The sequence below is a fragment of the Tamandua tetradactyla genome, chromosome 3, assembly GCF_023851605.1.
Source record: "Tamandua tetradactyla isolate mTamTet1 chromosome 3, mTamTet1.pri, whole genome shotgun sequence".
NCBI classification, from domain to species: domain Eukaryota; kingdom Metazoa; phylum Chordata; class Mammalia; order Pilosa; family Myrmecophagidae; genus Tamandua; species Tamandua tetradactyla.
In genome coordinates, this window is record NC_135329.1 from 151032748 (window position 1) to 151052493 (window position 19746).

General features: G+C 37.5%; 1 protein-coding gene across 5 annotated transcripts in view; it reads left to right on the top strand.

Moving 5' to 3' along the window:
- PLEKHA3 (pleckstrin homology domain containing A3) overlaps positions 1 to 19746 on the top strand; it is a 53088-nt gene that overhangs the window by 19610 nt on the left and 13732 nt on the right. For all 5 annotated transcript variants that reach the window (XM_077154294.1, XM_077154297.1, XM_077154293.1 and 2 more), the window contains exons 4-7: positions 2191 to 2327; positions 3916 to 4080; positions 6714 to 6757; positions 8827 to 8942. In XM_077154294.1, the coding sequence (XP_077010409.1) occupies positions 2191 to 2327; positions 3916 to 4080; positions 6714 to 6757; positions 8827 to 8942 (462 nt within the window). The remainder of the gene's footprint in view (positions 1 to 2190; positions 2328 to 3915; positions 4081 to 6713; positions 6758 to 8826; positions 8943 to 19746) is intronic.

Here is a 19746-nt window from a genome sequence, read left to right on the forward strand (position 1 = left end):
TTTGAAGGTATTGGTACTTCATATCCTTTTAAGGAAAACTAGCCTCCAAATTTTAAGTTTTTCTTAGAAAAGAATTACAACTATATGGCTTTTTAGATTTTGAGTATGTACATTAAGAATTGTGCATAAGTTGTTCATAATGTCTATGTGCTAATCTTCAGAACAACCAGTAAAATCTTAATTATGAAAGAAAAAGAGAAACTAAAGAGGTAATGACAATTAAATGCAGTATCACACAGTCCTTGTGATACTGGATGGGATCTAAGAATGAAGAAGAAAAGGCTCAAAAGAATGTTAGTGGGACATAAGAAATTGGAATATAGTCTGTAAGCTTTATGTTGACGTTAAATTTCTTGAACTTGATAACTGCATTAAGACTCATTACATAAGTGAATAAAAGTTCTCAAATAATTAAGAAAATAGATAATAGATATAGATAGCTAGATATATAAATACATGGATAGAAACAGTTAAACAGCAAAGGAGGCTGAAACTGGGTATCTGAGGTAGGTAGGGGGATGTTGGAGTTCTTTGTATGGGGCTTACATTATTTTTGCAACTATCCTATAAGTTTGAAATTATTTCAAAATTAAAAATTAAAAAACAAAACAAAACTGAAAAGAACCTGACAAGTTTTGGGAAAATATTTGGGATATGTTGAATAGACCAAAGGTTGTCACCCTTAATGAATAAGAAGCTTTACAAATTACAGATTTATATGTTATAAAGAAAACAACTAAACATGATAATTGGAGAAATGGATAAAGGACAAGAAAAGCTAATTCACAAAAGAAGTACAAGCACTTTTCAAACAAAAGATAATAAGTACATATTCCTGGAATGGAAATATCCTGCATTAAAAATGTAGTCGTCTTTTTATCACCTTGTCTCTGGAAATTAATCTACTTAAACTTAATTGCAGAAATACACTGTCATTTTTATTTCTGTTTATCTAAAAACAGGTAATTTTCTCAGGGCCCCTGTATTCCATTTACAAGGTCTCACATCTCTTAATCTATACGTATTTCTCTTTATTGTCTTACTTTTTTACGATTCTATTTTGTTGTATTGCCCAAAGAATATGAAAATAAATTTTATTAATTAAAAAATTTTTTTAAACATAACAAACACATTCTTACTATATGATAGTTCCATTCTACATATATAATCAGTAATTCACAGTATCATCACAGTTGTATATTCATCATCATGATCGTTTCTTAGAACAATTGTATCCATTCAGAAAAAGAAATGAAAAGAAAACAGAAAAAAATTCATACATACCATACCCCTTACCCCCCCCTTTCATTGATCACTAGCATTTCAATTTACTAAATTTATTTTAACATTTGTTCCCCCTATTATTTATTTTTAATCCATATGTTTTACTCGTCTGTCAAAAAGGTAGATGAAAGGAGCACCAGACATAAGGTTTTCACAATCACACAGTCACATTGCAAAAGCTATATCATTATATAAACATCTTCAAGAAACATGACTACTGGAACACAGCTCTACATTTTCAGGCAGTTCCCTCCAGCCTCTCCATTACACCTTAACTAAAAAGATGATATCTATTTAATGTGTAAGAATAACCTCCAGGATAACCTCTCGACTCTGGAATCTCTCAGCCATTGACACTTTATTTTGTCTCATTTCTGTCTTCCCCTTTCAGTTGAGAAGTTTTTCTGAATCTCTTGATACTGAGTCCCAGCTCATTCTAGGATTTCTGTCCCCCATTGCCAAGAATGTCCACACCCTGGGAGTCATGTCCCACGTAGAGAGGGGGAAGGTGGTGAGTTTGCTTGTTGTGTTGGCTGAGAGAGAGAGAGGCCACATCTGAGCAACGAAAGAGGTTCTCTTGGGGGTGACTCTTAGGCCTAATTTTAAGTAGGCTTAGCCTATTCTTTGTGGGATTAAGTTTCAATGAACAAACCCCCAGATTGGGGGCTCGGCCTATTGCTTTGGTTGTCCGCACAGCTTGTGAGAATGCGAAGAATTCTCCACTTGTGGAAGTTGAATTTTCCCCCTTTCTCACCGTTCCCCCAAGGAGACTTTGCAAATGCTTTTTTAGTCACTGTTCAGATCACTCTGGGATTTATCAGGTCATCACTCTGGACAAACCTACAATCTCATGCCCTATCCAAGGTGAAAATGATTTAACTGAGTATTTATATATGTTCCTTTCAGAAATAAGTGAAACCAGTGAATCTCTGAAAACCAAAATGTCTGAACTCCGCCTCTACTGTGACCTCCTAATGCAGCAAGTTCATACAATCCAAGAATTTGTTCACCATGATGAGAGCCATTCATCTTCCAGCATGGAGGTATAACAAAAATGATCCCTTCAAGTCTGTATGCTTTGCAGTACACTGGTAGATGAGATTTTTCCTGTAAGATGACAGAGAAGCATTTTCAAAATGAGGTTTTTCAGCTATTCTGTGTTCTCCCTAGTGCAGACTGTCTGGAAATCTAAGGGATCTTCTAGGTTTTGTTAGTGCAGCCAGGATAGAGCAGGAAGGAACACATTTCTCCAGGACATCCAGGCCTATCTTTTTTTTTTTTTTTTGCATGGGCAGGCACCGGAAATTGAACCCGGGTCTCTGGCATGGCAGGCGAGAACTCTGCCTGTTGAGCCATCATGGCCCGCCCATCCAGGCCTATCTTTACACCCAACTTTGTAAAATTGGGAGTTGGGGTTGGGAAGAAACATTCCAGATTCTGTTCTCTAGGCTGACTGCGTTCATTCATTGGATAATTGCTGTACTCTTTCATTTGATGATAAAGCCCCAGACTTTAACAAATTCTTCTCAGATCAGTGAAGTATCAACATTCAGATAAGGAAGACCTGGGTATGAAATAGGTTCACTCTTTCTGGTAAAGTGCTAATGAGCTCTTTTGCCCTCCAGTAAAAAAGGCCAGCAGGTTTCCTTGTCCCCTTTTGCCTATCTTGGGAGAAGTGGGAGAGGAAATTTACCTCCCCCTCCTGGGGCCTGTTGGGGATGGATCCTGTGTGATGTAGATTTCATTTGGCTGTAGGTAACAGAAAACCAGACTTAAGAGTGTATTAACCCCTCAGGACACTTATTGTTTCACCACTAAGTTCTCTGGAGGAAGTTGCTCTCACATTTGCTCCAGCAGCTCAGTGACAGCATGAGGAATCTAGCTTGATCCATCCTTCCACTTTGCCGTGCTTGGTGTGTTGGCTTTAAGATGACTGCTAAGGTTATACAGAAGCAGGAGGCAGTGGGGTAGCCAGGGTGGAGAAAGACCTTCTCTGCTTGCTGTCCTTGCCTTTTAGCAGGGAACAAAATCTCAGAAACTCTCTACCAAGCATCTTATTCCTTTTGCTGTCACCTAGGAAAAATGACTATTTGGCATAGGGGTGTGGAATAGCCATGGTTGGTTTATGCCAGTCTGTATTCATCCCTCGGGGTCAGGGTACTTTTCTGTTCTAAATAAACTAAAATTTTCATTCTGCCGAGAAAGAAGTGGGAGAATGGCTGTGGGACATTAATTGTGCCTCTGTGTAACTCTCAGGGTTTTCTACTGCCTGTGACACCTTTGGAATTCTGATTATAGTAAACTGTGTAGGTGATTAGAAAATTACCACTTAGGGAAAGTTAATATAAGATAAATGCATTTTTTGTTCTGTTTTTTAGTGTATTTGCTTTAAATGCAAATCTTATTTTTTTCTTGGAATCTGACTTCATACCTTGCTTACCCAAGACATAAGAAAAATGACATTTCTTATTCATGTGTTGCTTTAATTTTCTAGGGTAGTATATTTTAAATAAATTTGAATATAATAATATGTCCAATGGAAATAATATTCTGTTACTTGCCTATAAAGTTGTGTATATAGTTATGTGTGAGTCTATTCAACTCTGTGTGTGTATATGTATAATTTTTCAGAACATGAATGAAGCCTCTTCTTTGCTTAGTGCCACCTGTAATACGTTCATCACAACACTTGAGGAATGTGTGAAAATAGCGAATGCCAAGTTTAAACCTGAGATGTTTCAACTGCCTCATCCTGATCCCTTAGTTTCTCCTGTATCACCTTCTCCTGTTCAGATGGTAGGAACTTCTTATTTTTCTTGCAGTGAGATTATGTGTGGTTCTGTTATGTTTCTGTTTTTAAGGGTGAAAACAGGTAGTGGGCAAATAGCCATCAGGTTTAACTTTTTTTGCATGCTCAAGTCCTGCACTGTGTATCACATCCTCATCCCCTCCCCGTCAGAGGGGCTGTGCAGACCTGCCCTACGAGCTGCTTCATTCATTTACCCCAGTATGCTAGGCAAATACTGAAATTCTTTTTGTGTGCTGTGACATGAATAAGATTAGGGAGCATTATTCTACTTGGTAAAACACGACAAGAGGATAAAATTAACCATATCTTTAAAGACATTGTAAAGGATTTGAAACCACATGTTACAGTGCGAATAGTATGTTATAATCAGCACCTGGTTTTGAACCCTGGATCCACCATGTGTATTCACGTAGGCACATTATTTAATCTCTCTCGATCTCAGTTTCTTACTGAGAAAATGAAGGTTTGAGTGTCTACATCAAAGGGTCATTGTGCCCTCAGAGGGTCATACATCTGGAATTATTTCCAGAATATATCTGCCTGCTGTAGGTGTAGGTGTTTGATGTTTTACCCTCTAGTAACTCTGGAACAGCAAGTTCTGCTTTTGCTAGGGGTGGCGAATTTGTTGTTCTTTCCAAGCTAATAAACTTGCTCTAGCATGCTGTGGGAAACTGTGTGAGATAAGGTTTGATGAGACTTAATTTTTTTCATCCAAGTGTTTTTAGGATCCCTTTTTAGAAGAAAGAATGCCACATTTGTAAGAGTGCATGGTTACTATTTTAACAGTTATTTAAAGACTTTATTTGAAGTTAGAAAGAGAATGATGTCCATCTCATTCCTAGGTTCTCATACCCTCCACAGTAAGTTTAATTGTATGAGATTTAGCAAAGATTATTACCTAAAAATATTTAGAGCATTGTTTTCTAATCAGTGTATGATGGACTGCTAGTGTTTTTCCAAGACAGGTGTCCCATGAAGAAAAAATTTTCAGATTAATTTGGTTACACTAGGTTAACCTAAATGGATTGGCTTCTTTGTCTAGGACTTTTCAGAGTCTCTTTTATGCTAACGTATATTAGGAATCTCTAAGAGGGAGAGGTAGTATGCTAAAATCTGACATTTGAGCCCATTTTATTTTTAAATAATATCTCACAATACTATTTTGGTAAAATATATTTTGACAATATTGGTTTAAGGCAGTTATCGATGTGCTGTATGTAAACTGTTAAATAAGGTGAATAAGATGAACCAAAAAGATGATCTTTTGAGATGCATTCATAGTGCTATGGTCATGAGGTTGATATACAAGAGTTTCACTGTTTTTTTTTAAGGTTTACTTTACAAAGCAAGTACAGTAAAAACACTTCAAAGCTACCTTGTTTTCGAATTGAATTTCTGAGGAAAATACCTTATTACAAATGCTTTGTTGTCAAGAAAAGTTATAATGATCTTGTTTAAACCAAAATGTTTTATCAATAGAAGCATTACAGGAAATCCAATAGCTGAGTCTAGGAAATACTAAATTAGTGGCAGTTTATTTTTCCTAGCTATGCCATTTTACTTTGTATATTTTTATGTAGTTAATCTCACTGCATTTTTCTTAGAATAAAATTTTCATTCAGCTTTATTTCAACTCATTATGGAAATTCAGACAGTTGTCATTTCGAGTGATAATGCAGTACGGGTGTTGTTGGGTGAGTGAGGAAGTGATTTTTTGTTAATGTCTACTTTATCTTAATGCCAATCATACTTAATGTTCCTGGAGTATAGATTGGGTGGGTCATTTCTGTTATTATAACATGTGCAACTGGTGGCTCATATTAAAAATATAAAATATAGAAGGCATTTACATAAACACAGTTGTTAGACCTGGACCTGTAAGGCCCTTGGGCCCAGGTATATAAAAGCGAACATTCTATAAACTTTGCTTTTCCTGTGACCCTGTTAAACTGGGAAATAATATGTTTTACTTGGCTGCCTCCATCTATTTTTGTGTTAGAGTAGTTGGCTCTTCTAAATTATTCTTAATATTTGCCATATGCTCTGCTTAATCAGATATTTATTTTTTACATATGTTTTAGAGACCTATTTGAGGCTTAGCATTCTTCTTTTGAGTTATTTAAAGACTTGAATTGTTGATGTCCTTCCTCCATGAAAACCATACTTTAGAACATGTGTGTATCAGCTAAATAATAATGAATGGTAAAGAGAAGCTTTGCTGTGAGACTCTACTCCTGCCCTTTAAAAAGAGACATTTATTAAAATATTTAATTGGATTGCCAAATATTCCTTTCCAGCACAAATAGACAAGTTATATATACTGCTTTTTATATTTTATATGTATATACACATATATGAATGCATATCTGATATATCTTTATATATGCATGTGGATAGGTACTATAAAATTTGGCATTTAGTATTGAGAAAAGAATTGTGTGTGTTTTTGTTATTGAGAAAGATTTCAATTAGTTGTTATTAGAGAGTAAGCTTGATATTATGCTAATTAAGTTACTTGAAGTATAAAGATTAGTTTACATTAATTACAACAACAATAATATATTAGAGCCGCATCATTCTACTTGACGTGTGTTATGCTAATCTTTTTTTTAATTTCTAGATGAAGCGTTCTGTCAGCCACCCTGGTTCTTGCAGTTCAGAGAGGTAAAATAACCTTTCTTTTGACCACGTTCTCTCAAGATTATACCTAATTGGGGAAATTTGGGGGGCCTTAAGTGGTGCAGAATGTGGGTTTTATATGGGCATGTGTGGTTCTGGCTTGTTCAGCATTGCATCGTAGTGCTTAGTATAGGGCCTAGCCACAGTGGGTAGTCAGCAAAGAATGAGTAAATAAATGAGACATCAAGGTAAGTACCTTGCCATCTATTGTACCTTTTTTTAGATATTTGGAATTGTATCAAATGTTGGTTAGTAGAAATCCATTTTATGTACCAGGGTCCCAAAGCTGAGGCTCATCTCTATAGCATCCCATATTCATGTCAACATTGTGCTTTATTAAGAGAGAAAGATTGCACTGCAAAACTGTAGAAGAGAGAAAATCAGTTGGCATTTTAAAGTATAGATTGATATCAACACATGAAAAAAATTTACCTTCTGTTTAGGTCTTGACAAGTTAGAACTTGACAAGTTCCCAGGGTTTTAAACTGTTCTTTATTTGTTAGGCAGTGTTCTTTTAGTTTGCTTTAGTTGCTTTATTTGATTCTTTGGAGAGAGATGAAATTATAGTGACACTATCATTTATTTCTAGACATATAAGACTGTCAAGAGCTATCTTATTGTTTTGTTACATTTTGAGTTTTTTCCTCTGATTGTTTAATCTTTGAACCATCCTCTGTATGCTCAGAGGATTCCAGTGAAGTATGTGTCCAACCCCATCGAGAATTGAAGAGTTCTACCGACTGGATTTTCTAGGGTAAAATGGGAGCTTGATCCCTTCAAGAAACTTTTATTTTTGCAATAGAAAGCTTTTTAAGTTGTATTTTATTCTTCATATATATATATATATGTATATATATATGTATATATATATAAGTATAATATATATATAAATATTATATATATAATTATGTTCTATATATAGAACATAATTTAGTTTTTTTCTTAATGAATCAAAGTCATTGTTAAGAGCAGTAAAGAAGTGTTAGCCAACTTGCAATGGAGAAGTGATGTGATGGTGATTTGTGTCTATGTCTAACTGGTCCTAGAATTAAAAAAGGAAAAAAAGTTGTTTGAGCCTTCTTTTTTACCATCTATATCTTTTCTTGTTGCTGTCAGGTAAGTCTACCTTTAACTTGCTTTCCAACCTACTTGCCCATCCCCTTCAGTCTGCTGGTTTTGTTCACTTCTGAATTGACACTAGATAACTGTACTTATGTAATCTATAACTCTTATTTTCAAACATTTGTAAACAGTTGTTTCTGATTATGTTTACTATATAGCAACCCTACAGAAGAAGTCACTGCGGCTTTATTATAACCCTTTCCCCCCAACCATTCAGTTTGGTTCAGAGGCCATCTTCTCCAGGTTGCCAGCTGTACTCTTTCTGACTTGACTTGCTTGCATTGGACCTCTGAATAAGTAGGATATTGCTGAAAGTAGTTACAATTCCACTTAAAGAAGTCATTTATATATGAATGCTGAATCATTAAATTGATATCTCTTTTAGTCTTCAGTATTTTAGAGTAGCTGGAAGTAAAAAAAGTGGGGGGGGGGCCATCATGACAGAGTTCTCACCTGCCATGCTTGAGACTTGGGTTCAATTCCCGGTGCCTGCCCATGTAAAAGAAAAAATTGTGAATTTGTAATCCATGTCAAAGTCTGAAGTATGTTCTACAACTGATTGTGGTGCTGTGCGTGGAAATTTATAGCTTTTTTGAATATATGTTATTCACAAAAAAAGAAGGAAGAAAAAGTCAATTGTGATGATAAAAAAGGTAATTAAGCCCTCTAGCTTCCTATATTCTGGAGCAGCTAGAAGGAAAAATATGAGAGAATCATATGGTGGCCCATCACAAACTCTGGGATCTGTCCTGTAACCATTTGAAGAGTGCTTTGAAAACTAATGCTTTTTTATTCTTTGCTTTGTATATGTGCTATACTATATAATAAAAAAAGTTTAAAAAAAAAAAAGTCATTTAAGCCTCCAGTCAAGTTGAAGGTTTTTTTAAATTTGTTTAAGGCCATGAATGTAATGGTTTGTATTTAATTCGCAGGAGTAGTCACTCTATAAAAGAATCTGGTTCTACACATCACCGATTATCCCAGCGACGCCGAAGAACTTACTCAGATACAGACTCCTGTAATGATAGTTCTCTTGAAGACCCAGATAGTAAGTTAGATGGGCTCTACCTCCTTCTTTCGTCTGTTTAGCAGTATTGCTGTGGGGCTCTGTAATGGCTGGAAATGAAAGGATTCTGATAGCAAACGCTGTACTTTGCCCTTGGATTAATTCCATAATTCAGAGCTAAATTATAGCATACAATTAGCAAAAGCTCATATATCCTCTTACATACAGCTTTTTTATTAACTAAGAAGGGCTGAGCATCCCTTTGTAAAATAGAATATCATAGTGTTTTATTCCTATTACATTTTAGTTATCCTTAAATCCTTAGTAAACTTACTCCCACTACATGTATATTTATAAAACATTCTAGAAGAAACTGAATTATGAGTAGGATTCCAGGGAAAATAATGGTGAGTTCTAGTTTCAAAGAGAAAAAAATAATCAGCATTGTTAGAATACTTAAATAACTTGAAATGGCTAAGGAAAATAATTTTGCCTGGTAGTGGTAGTGAATTATGGTAGTATTCATTCCTGTACTTTTTTCTTCCTTATTTAAAGAGGCAGTATACTTTTTTAAAAAATTTTTTATTAATTAAAAAAATTTACAAGAAACACAAATATTCTCAACACATACACTCAGCAATTCACAATATCATCACATAGTTGCATATTCATCATCATGATCATTTCCCAGAACATTAGCATCAATTCAGAAAAAGAAATAAAAAGACAACAGAAAAATATAACAAACAGAAAAAAAAATTTTACATGCCATACCCCTTACTGATCCCTTTCATTGATCACTAGCATTTCAAACTACATTTATTTTAAAATTTGTTCCCCCTATTATTTATTTTTATTCCGTATGTTCCTCTCATCTGTTGACAAGGTAGATAAAAGGAGCATCAGACACAGGTTTTCACAAAGTCACATTGTGAAAGCTATATCATTATAGAATCATCATCAAGAAACATGGCTACTGGAACACAGCTCTACATTTTCAGGCAGTTCCCTCCAGCTTCTCCATTACATCTTGGATAACAAGGTGATAGCTACTTAATGCATAAGAATAACCTCCAGGATGACCTCTCGACTCTGTTTGGAATCTCTCAGCCATTGACACTTTGTCTCATTTCCCTCTACCCCCTTTTTGTCGAGAAGGTTTTCTCAATCCCTTGATACTGGGTCTCAGCTCATTCTAGAGTTTTTCTCAATCCCTTGATGCTGAATCTCAGCTCATTCTGGGATTTCTGTCCCACGTTGTCAGGAAGATCCACAACCCTGGTAGTCATGTCCCACGTAGACAGAGGGAGGGTGGTGAGTCTGCTTGCTGTGTTGGGTGGAGAGAGAGAGGCTACATCTGAGCTAAAAAAGAGGTTCTCTTGGGGGTGACTCTTGGGCTTTATTTTAAGTAGGCTTGACCTATCCCCTGTGGGGTTAAGTTTCATATGAACAAACCCCAAGACTGGGGGCTCAGCCTATAGCTTTGGTTGTCCACACTGCTTGTGAGAATATCAAGAATTCAACTTGGGGAAGTTGGGTTTTCCCCCGTTCTCGCCACTCTTTGCAAATACTTTTTCACTCACTGATCAAATCACTCTGGGATTCATCAGGGCATCGACTGGACAAACCAACAAAATCTCATGTCCTATACAAAGTTCCATGTACTTAAGGTGTTCAATCAACTATCTACATAAGTTATATTAGGAGATGCACTAGTCCAAGTATAGATTTGTACCAAATAAACATTTTTTGCTTTAGTCTCACACATTAGTTGAAATTTTAAAATATTAAGTACCATCTATTTTCAGCACACTGCAGTAATGACATTCTTTTGTTCTTCCTCATGCAAAAATACATACATATTTTTTTTTATTAATTAACAGAAAAAAAGAAATTAACCCAACATTTAGAAATCATACCATTCTACATATGCAATCAGTAATTCTTAACATCATCACATAGATGCATGATCATCATTTCTTAGTACATTTTCATCGGTTTAGAAGAACTAGCAAAACAACAGAAGAAGATATAGAATGTTAATGAAGAGAAAATAAATAAAATTAATAATAGTAAAAAAAAAAAAACCTATAGCTCAGATGCAGCTTCATTCAGTGTTTTAACATGATTACTTTACAATTAGGTATTATTGTGCTGTCCATTTTTGAGTTTTTGTATCTAGTCCTGTTGCACAGTCTGTATCCCTTCAGCTCCAATTACCCATTATCTTACCCTGTTTCTGTCTCCTACTGGACTCTGTTACCAATGACATATTCCAAGTTTATTCTCTAATGTCGGTTCACATCAGTGGGTCCATACAGTATTTGTCCTTTAGTTTTTGGCTAGACTCACTCAGCATAATATTCTCTAGGTCCATCCATGTTATTACATGCTTCATAAGTTTATCCTGTCTTAAAGCTGCATAATATTCCATCGTATGTATATACCACAGTTTGTTTAGCCACTCTTCTGTTGATGGACATTTTGGCTGTTTCCATCTCTTTGCAATTGTAAATAATGCTGCTATAAACATTGGTGTGCAAATGTCCGTTTGTGTCTTTGCCCTTAAGTCCTTTGAGTAGATACCCAGCAATGGTATTGCTGGGTCATATGGCAATTCTATATTCAGCTTTTTGAAGAACCGCCAAACTGCCTTCCACAGTGGTTGCACCATTTGACATTCCCACCAACAGTGGATAAGTGTGCCTCTTTCTCCACATCCTCTCCAGCACTTGTCATTTTCTGTTTTGTTGATAATGGCCATTCTGGTGGGTGTGAGATGATATCCTCATTGTGGTTTTGATTTGCATTTCTCTAATGACCAGGGACATTGAGCATCTCTTCATGTGCCTTTTGGCCATTTGTATTTCCTCTTCTGGTAGGTGTCTGTTCAAGTCTTTTTCCCATTTTGTAATTGGGTTGGCTGTCTTTTTGTTGTTGAGTTGAACAATCTCTTTATAAATTCTGGATACTAGACCTTTATCTGATATGTCATTTCCAAATATTGTCTCCCATTGTGTAGGCTGTCTTTCTACTTTCTTGATGAAGTTCTTTGATGCAAGGAACTGTTTAATTTTGAGGAGCTCTCATTTATTTATATCCTTCTTCAGTGCTCTTGCTTTAGGTTTAAGGTCCATAAAACTGCCTCCAATGTAAGTTTCATAAGATATCTCCCTACATTTTCCTCTAACTGTTTTATGGTCTTAAACCTAATGTTTAGATCTTTGATCCATTTTGAGTTAACTTTTGTATAGGGTGTGAGATTTGGGTCTTCTTTCATTCTTTTGCATATGGATATCCAGTTCTCTAGGCACCATTTATTGAAGAGACTGTTCTGTCCCAGGTGAGTTGACTTGACTGCCTTATCAAAGATCAAATGTCCATAGATGAGAGGGTCTATATCTGAGCACTCTGTTCGATTCCGTTGGTCGATATATCTATCTTTATGCCAATACCATGCTGTTTTAACCACTGTGGCTTAATAATATGCCTTAACGTCAGGCAGCATGAGACCTCCAGCTTCGTTTTTTTTTCTCAAGATGTTTTTAGCAATTCGGGGCACCCTGCCCTTCCAGATAAAATTGCTTATTGGTTTTTCTATTTCTGAAAAATAAGTTGTTGGGATTTTGATTGGTGTTGCATTGAATCTGTAAATCAATTTAGGTAGGATTGACATCTTAACTATATTTAGTCTTCCAATCCATGAACACGGTATGCTCTTCCATCTATTTAGGTCTCTGTGATTTCTTTTAACAGTTTTTTGTAGTTTTCTTTGTATAGGTTTTTTGTCTCTTTAGTTAAATTTATTCCTAGGTATTTTATTCTTTTAGTTGCAATTGTAAATGGGATTCGTTTCTTGATTTCCCCCTCAGCTTGTTCATTGCTAGTGTATAGAAATGCTACAGATATTTGAATGTTGATCTTGTAACCTGCTACTTTGCTGTACTCATTTATTAGCTCTAGTAGTCTTGTTGTGGATTTTTCCCGGTTTTCGACGTTAGTATCATTTCATCTGCAAACAGTGATAGTTTTACTTCTTCCTTTCCAATTTTGATGCCTTGTATTTCTTTTTCTTGTCTAAGTGCTCTGGCTAGATCCTCCAACACAATGTTGAATAATAGTGGTGATAGTGGACATCCTTGTCTTGTTCCTGATCTTAGGGGGAAAGTTTTCAATTTTTCCCATTGAGGATGATATTAGCTGTGGGTTTTTCATATATTCCCTCTATCATTTTAAGGAAGTTCCCTAGTATTCCTATCTTTTGAAGTGTTTTCAACAGGAAAGGATGTTGAATCTTGTCAAATGCCTTCTCTGCATCAATTGAGATGATCATGTGATTTTCCTGCTTTGATTTGTTGATATGGTGTATTGCATTAATTGATTTTCTTATGTTGAACCATCCTTGCATACCTGGGATGAATCCTACTTGGTCATGATGTATAATTCTTTTAATGTGTTGTTGGATACGATTTGCTAGAATTTTATTGAGGATTTTTGCATCTATATTCATTAGAGAGATTGGTCTGTAGTTTTCTTTTTTTGTAATATCTTTGCCTGGTTTTGGTATGAGGGTGATGTTGGCTTCATAGAATGAATTAGGTAGTTTTCCCTCCACTTTGATTTTTTTGAAGAGTTTGAGGAGAGTTGGTACTAATTCTTTCTGGAATGTTTGGTAGAATTCACATGTGAAGCCATCTGGTCCTGGACTTTTCTTTTTAGGAAGCTTTTCAATGAATGATTCAATTTCTTTACTTGTGCTTGGTTTGTTGAGGTCATCTATTTCTTCTTGAGTCAAAGTTGGTTGTTCATGTCTTTCCAGGAACCCGTCTGGAAATTTCATCTAAATTGTTGTATTTATTAGCGTAAAGTTGTTCATAGTATCCTGTTATTACCTCCTTTATTTCTATGAGGTCAGTAGTTATGTCTCCTCTTCCATTTCTGATCTTATTTATTTGCATCCTCTCTCTTCTTCTTTTTGTCAATCTTGCTAAGGGCCCAATGAATCTTATTGATTTTCTCATTGAACCAACTTCTGGTCTTATTGATTTTCTCTATTGTTTTCATGTTTTCAATTTCATTTATTTCTGCTCTAATCTTTGTTATTTCTTTCCTTTTGCTTGCTTTGGGATTAGTTTGCTGTTCTTTCTCCAGTCTTCCATGTGGACAGTTAATTCCTGCATTTTTGCGTTTTCTTCTTTTCTGATATAGGCATTCAGGGCAATAAATTTCCCTCTTAGCACTGCCTTTGCTGCGTCCCATAAGTTTTGATATGTTGTGTTTTCGTTTTCATTCGCCTCGAGGTATTTGCTAATTTCTCTTGCAATTTCTTCTTTGACCCACTCGTTGTTTAGGAGTGTATTGTTGAGCATCCACATATTTGTGAATTTTCTGGCACTCCGCCTATTATTGATTTCCAACTTCATTCCTTTATGATCCGAGAAAGTGTTGTGTATGATTTCAATCTTTTTAAATTTGTTAAGACTTGCTTTGTGACCCAGCATATGGTCTATCTTTGAGAATGATCCATGAGCACTTGAGAAAAAGGTGTATCCTGCTGTTGTGGGGTGTAATGTCCTATAAATGTGTGTTAAGTCTAGCTCATTTATAGTAATATTCAGATTCTCTATTTCTTTATTGATCCTCTGTCTGATGTTCTGTCCATTGATGAGAGTGGTGAGTTGAAGTCTCCAACTATTATGGTATATGTGTCTATTTCCCTTTTCAGTGTTTGCATTGTATTCCTCACGTATTTTGGGGCATTCTGGTTCGGTGCGTAAATATTTATGATTGTTATGTCTTCTTGTTTAAGTGTTCCCTTTATTAGTATATAGTGTCCTTCTTTGCCTCTTTTAACTGTTTTACATTTGAAGTCTAATTTGTTGGATATTAGTGTAGCCACTCCTGCTATTTTCTGGTTGTTATTTGCATGAAATATCTTTTCCCAACCTTTCACTTTCAACCTATGTTTATCTTTCGGTCTAAGATGTGTTTCCTGTAGACAGCATATAGAAGGATCCTGTTTTTTAATCCATTCTGCCAGTCTATGTCTTTTGATTGGGGAATTCAGTCCATTAACGTTTAGTGTTATTACTGCTTGGATAATATTTTCCTCTACCATTTTGCCTTTTGTATTATATATATCATATCTGACTTTCCTTCTTTCTACACTCTTCTCCATACCTCTCTCTTCTGCCGTTTTGTATCTGACTCTAGTGCTCCCTTTAGTATTTCTTGCAGAGCTGGTCTCTTGGTCACAAATTCTCTCAGTGACTTTTTGTCTGAAAATGTTTTAATTTCTCCCTCATTTTTGAAGGACAATTTTGCTGGATATAGAGTCTTGGTTGGTAGTTTTTCTCTTTTAGTACTTTAAATATATCATCCCACTGTCTTCTAGCTTCCATGGTTTCTGCTGAGAAATCTACACATAGTCTTATTGGGTTTTCCTTGTATGTGATGGATTGTTTTTCTCTTGCTGCTTTCAAGATCCTCTCTTTCTCTTTGACCTCTGACATTCTAACTAGTAAGTGTCTTGGAGAACACCTATTTGGGTCTAATCTCTTTGGGGTGCGCTGCACTTCTTGAATCTGTAATTTTAGGTCTTTCATAAGAGTTGGGAAATTTTCAGTGATAATTTCTTCCATTAGTTTTTCTCCTCCTTTTCCCTTCTCTTCTCCTTCTGGGACACCCACAACACGTATACTTGTGCGGTTCATATTGTCCTTGAGGTCCCTGATACCCTGTGCAAATTTTTCCATTCTTTTCCCGATAGTTTCTGTTTCTTTTTGGAATTCAGATGTTCCATCCTCCAAATCACTAATTCTATCTTCTCTCTCTTTAAATCTATCATTGTAGGTATCCATTGTTTTTTCCATCTTTTCTACTTTATCCTTCACTTCCATAAGTTCTGTGATTTGTTTTTTCAGTTTTTCTATTTCTTCTTTTTGTTCAGCCCATGTCTTCTTCATGCCCTCCCTCAATTTATCGATTTCGTTTTTGAAGAGGTTTTCCAGTTCTGTTCGTATATTCAGCATTAGTTGTCTCAGCTCCTATATCTCATTTGAACTATTGGTTTGTTCCTTTGACTGGGCCATATTTTCAATTTTCTGAGCGTGATCCGTTATTTTCTGCTGGCGTCTGGGCATTTAGTCAGATTTCCCTGGGTGTTGGACCCAACAGGTTGAAAGATTTTTCTGTGAAATCTCTGGGTTCTGTTTTTCTTATCCTTCCCAGTAGGTGGCGCTCGTGGCACACGTTTGTCTGCGGGTCCCACCAGTGAAAGGTGCTGTGGGTCCTTTAACTTTGGTAAACTCTCGCCGTGGGGGAGGTTAGTCAGCCGAAGCGGCAGGAAGAGTGCCAGCTGGCCTGGGGGTCCGAACGCGGGGAGGGTCGCCAGCCGCCGCAGCCCGGAAGAGCACCTGTCCGAATTTCCTAGTCGGCCTGGGGCGCCAAGCGTGGCAGGAGGGCGACAGCCGCCGCAGCCCGGGAGAGTGCACCGTTCCCAGCCGTACCGGGGAGTCACGTGTTTGGAAGGGACCCCCCCCCCGTGACCATTCTCCGCGGCCTGGGGATTTCCGATCCAATTCTCTCAGTTGGTCCGGGGGCTGCGCGTGGTAGGGGTGCCAGCCGCCGCGGCGTGAGGGGACTGCCTGCCCAATTCTGCCAGCTGGCCCGGGAATGAGGAGGGGAGGGACTCCGGCTGCTTGCCGCCCTGCCCCGGGAAGCCTGCTCCCTTCGACGATCTCACCAGAGCGGGTTCTCCCAGCCAGTCAGCTGTTCCAGGATGGGGTTCGCTGTCTTTTTGATCTCTGTTGTGGCTCTGCGAGCTGTTCTGTATCGTTTCTACTCCCCTAGTAGCTGTTCTGGAGGAGGAAAGGTGAGGATGGCAAGGCTGTCGAGGACGGTGGCGGAGGAGCTGGTGAAGGCAGAAGAGGGCACGGTGGTGGTTGGAGAGCATCTGGAGCAGGAGGAGAAAGGGAAGGATAAGATGGCGGATGGAGCGCCGCCGGAGCAGAAGGGGAAAGAGAAGGGCGAGATGGCGGCGGGAGCACCGGCAGAGAACGAGGAAGAGAAGGGCTAGATGGCGGCGGGAGCGCCGGTGGAGAAGGGGAAAGAGGAGGGCTAGATAGCGGCGGGAGCACCAGCGGAGAAGGTCAAAAATATTTTTTAAATTTGTACATTTAGTCACTATCATTATGTACTCTAGGCATTCCTAAATTACACAACCTCAATCTTTATCATCTGTCTTTCTTTCTGATTTCATTTGTGCCCCAGCCCTCCTCCCTCTATCATTCTCACATGCAGCTTCATTCAGTGTTTTAACATAATTGTATTACAGTTAGGTAATATTGTGCTGTCCATTTTTGAGTTTTTATATTCAGTCCTGTTGCACAATCTGTATCCCTTCAGCTCCAGTTACCCAATATCTTACCCTATTTCTATCTCCTGATGGTCTCTGTTACCAAGGAAATATTCCAAGTTTATTCACTAATGTCAGTTCATATCAGTGAGACCATATAGTATTTGTCCTTTTGTTTCTGGCTAATCACACTCAGCATAATGGTTTTAAGGTCCATTCATATTGTTACATACTTCATAACTTTATTCTGTCTTCCAGCTGCATAAGATTCCATCTTATGTAAATGTCACATTTGTTTAGCCAACTGTCAGTTGATGGACATTTTGGCTGTTTCCATCTCTTGGTAATTGTTAATAATGCTGCTGTAAACATTGGTGTGTAAATGTCCATTTGTGTCCTTGGCCTCGGGTCCTTTGAGTAGAGACAGCATATAGATGGGTCCTGTTTTTTAATCCATTCTGCCAGACTATGTCTTTTGATTGGAGAGTTTAATCCATTAACATTCAGTGTTATTACTGCATGGGTAGTACTTTCTGCTATTTTGCCTTCTGGATTTTATATGTCATATCTAATTTTCCTTCTTTTTACCTTTACTCGTAGTCTTCCTTTCTACACTCTTCTCCACACCTCTCTCTTCAGTCTTCGTATCTGTCTCTAGTGTTCCCTTTAGTATTTCTTGCAGAGCTGGTCTCTTGGTCACAAATTCTCTCAATGATTTTTTTGCCTGAAAATGTTTTGATTTCTCCCTCATTTTTGAAGGACAATTTTGCTGGATATAGAATTCTTGGTTGGAAGTTTTTCTCTTTTAATAATTTAAATATATTATTCCACTATCTTCTCACCTCCATGGTTTCTGCTGAGAGAGATCTGCGCATAGTCTTATTGGGCTTCCCTTGTATGTGATGGTTTGCTTTTCTCTTGCTGCTTTCAAGATCCTTTCTTTCTCTTTGACCTCTGACTTTCTGATTATTAAATGTCTTGGAGTATGTCTATTTGAATCTATTCTCTTTGGGGTACGCTGCACTTCTTGGATCTGTAATTTTAAGTCTTTCAGAAGAGTTGGGAAATTTTCAGTGATAATTTCCTCCATTAGTTTTTCTCCACCTTTTCCCTTCTCTTCTCCTTCTGGGACACCCACAATAGGTATATTCGTGCGCTTCATATTGTCTTTCAATTCCCTGAGTCCCTGCTCATATTTTTCCATTTTTTTCCCTCTAGTTTCTGTTTCTTGTCGGATTTCAGATGTTCCATCTTCCAGTTCAGAAATCCTATGTTCTGTCTCTCGAAATCTACCATTGTAGTTTTCCGTTGTTTTTTATCTCTTCTTCTGTGTCTTTCATTCCCATAAATTCTGTGATTTGTTTTTTCAGACTTTCAGTTTCTTCTTTTTGTTCTTTCCTTGCCTTCTTTATATCCTCCCTCAATTCATTGATTTGGTTTTTGACGAGGTTTTCCATGTCTGTTCGTACATTCTGAATTAATTGTTTCAGCTTCTGTATGTCATTTGAATTGTTTGTTTGTTCCTTCGATTGGGCCAGATCTTCAATTTTCCTAGTGTGATTTGTTATTTTTTGCTGGTGTCTAAGCATTTAATTAGTTTTTTCTGGAGATTGCTTTCACTTTTTTAATCTAGGGTTTTCTTGCTGGATGAATTTGTTGTCTATCTGTTCTTTGACATTCCATTCAGCTTTATCTGGACCTTTAGCTTAAATTTTGTTTTACAGAGGAGAATTTTTCAGTTCTTCTTTTCTTGTTTCTTGCCCTGCTTGTGTGGTGCCTCCACCCCCCCCAACAATTAGGAGGGTCTACTTAGATATTATAGACCCCAGCCAGATTTTCCCAGACCAAACTGGCCTCCTATCAGGAGGAAAGAGTCACCTGTGTCGGTTTTCCCTGAGGGTGAGACCCAGCAGGTTCAAAGACTTTCCTGTGAAGTCTCTGGACTCTGTTTTCCTTATCCTGCCCAGTATGTGGCACTTGTCTGACTGCAGGTCCCACCAGCATAAGATGATGCAGTACCTTTAACTTTGGCAGACTCTCCCTGCTGGGGGTATGGTGGAGACAGAAGAGAGGTTGTAGGCTGGTTTTAATGGCTTCAAATTACCCAGCCCTGGTGTCTGAATTCCTTGAGAGAGGGATTCCACCTGAGTGGGGCTTCACCCTTCCTCTGGGGAAGGCACAGGCTCCAGACAAGCCTCCCCAAAAGCTCAGTTCTGCCTGTGCCTGGGGCAGTTGCAGCCTGGAAATTCTGCCGCTGTATCTAGAGGCAGTCAACCCTTTGTAGATACACAGCCACAAAAGCCTCTGTTTCCTTCTTTTTTTTTTTTCCCCCTTTTTCTGTCAGTCCTGCCCCCTTGACACCGGGGCAAAAATGAGCAACCTCTGCTTTGATCAGGTTCACCTAAGCTGGGAGCCTATTTTTAGTAGTCAGAATTTGTTAATTAGTTCCACAATTGGCATTTGATTGTGTCTAGTCCCTGGTGCTGGTAA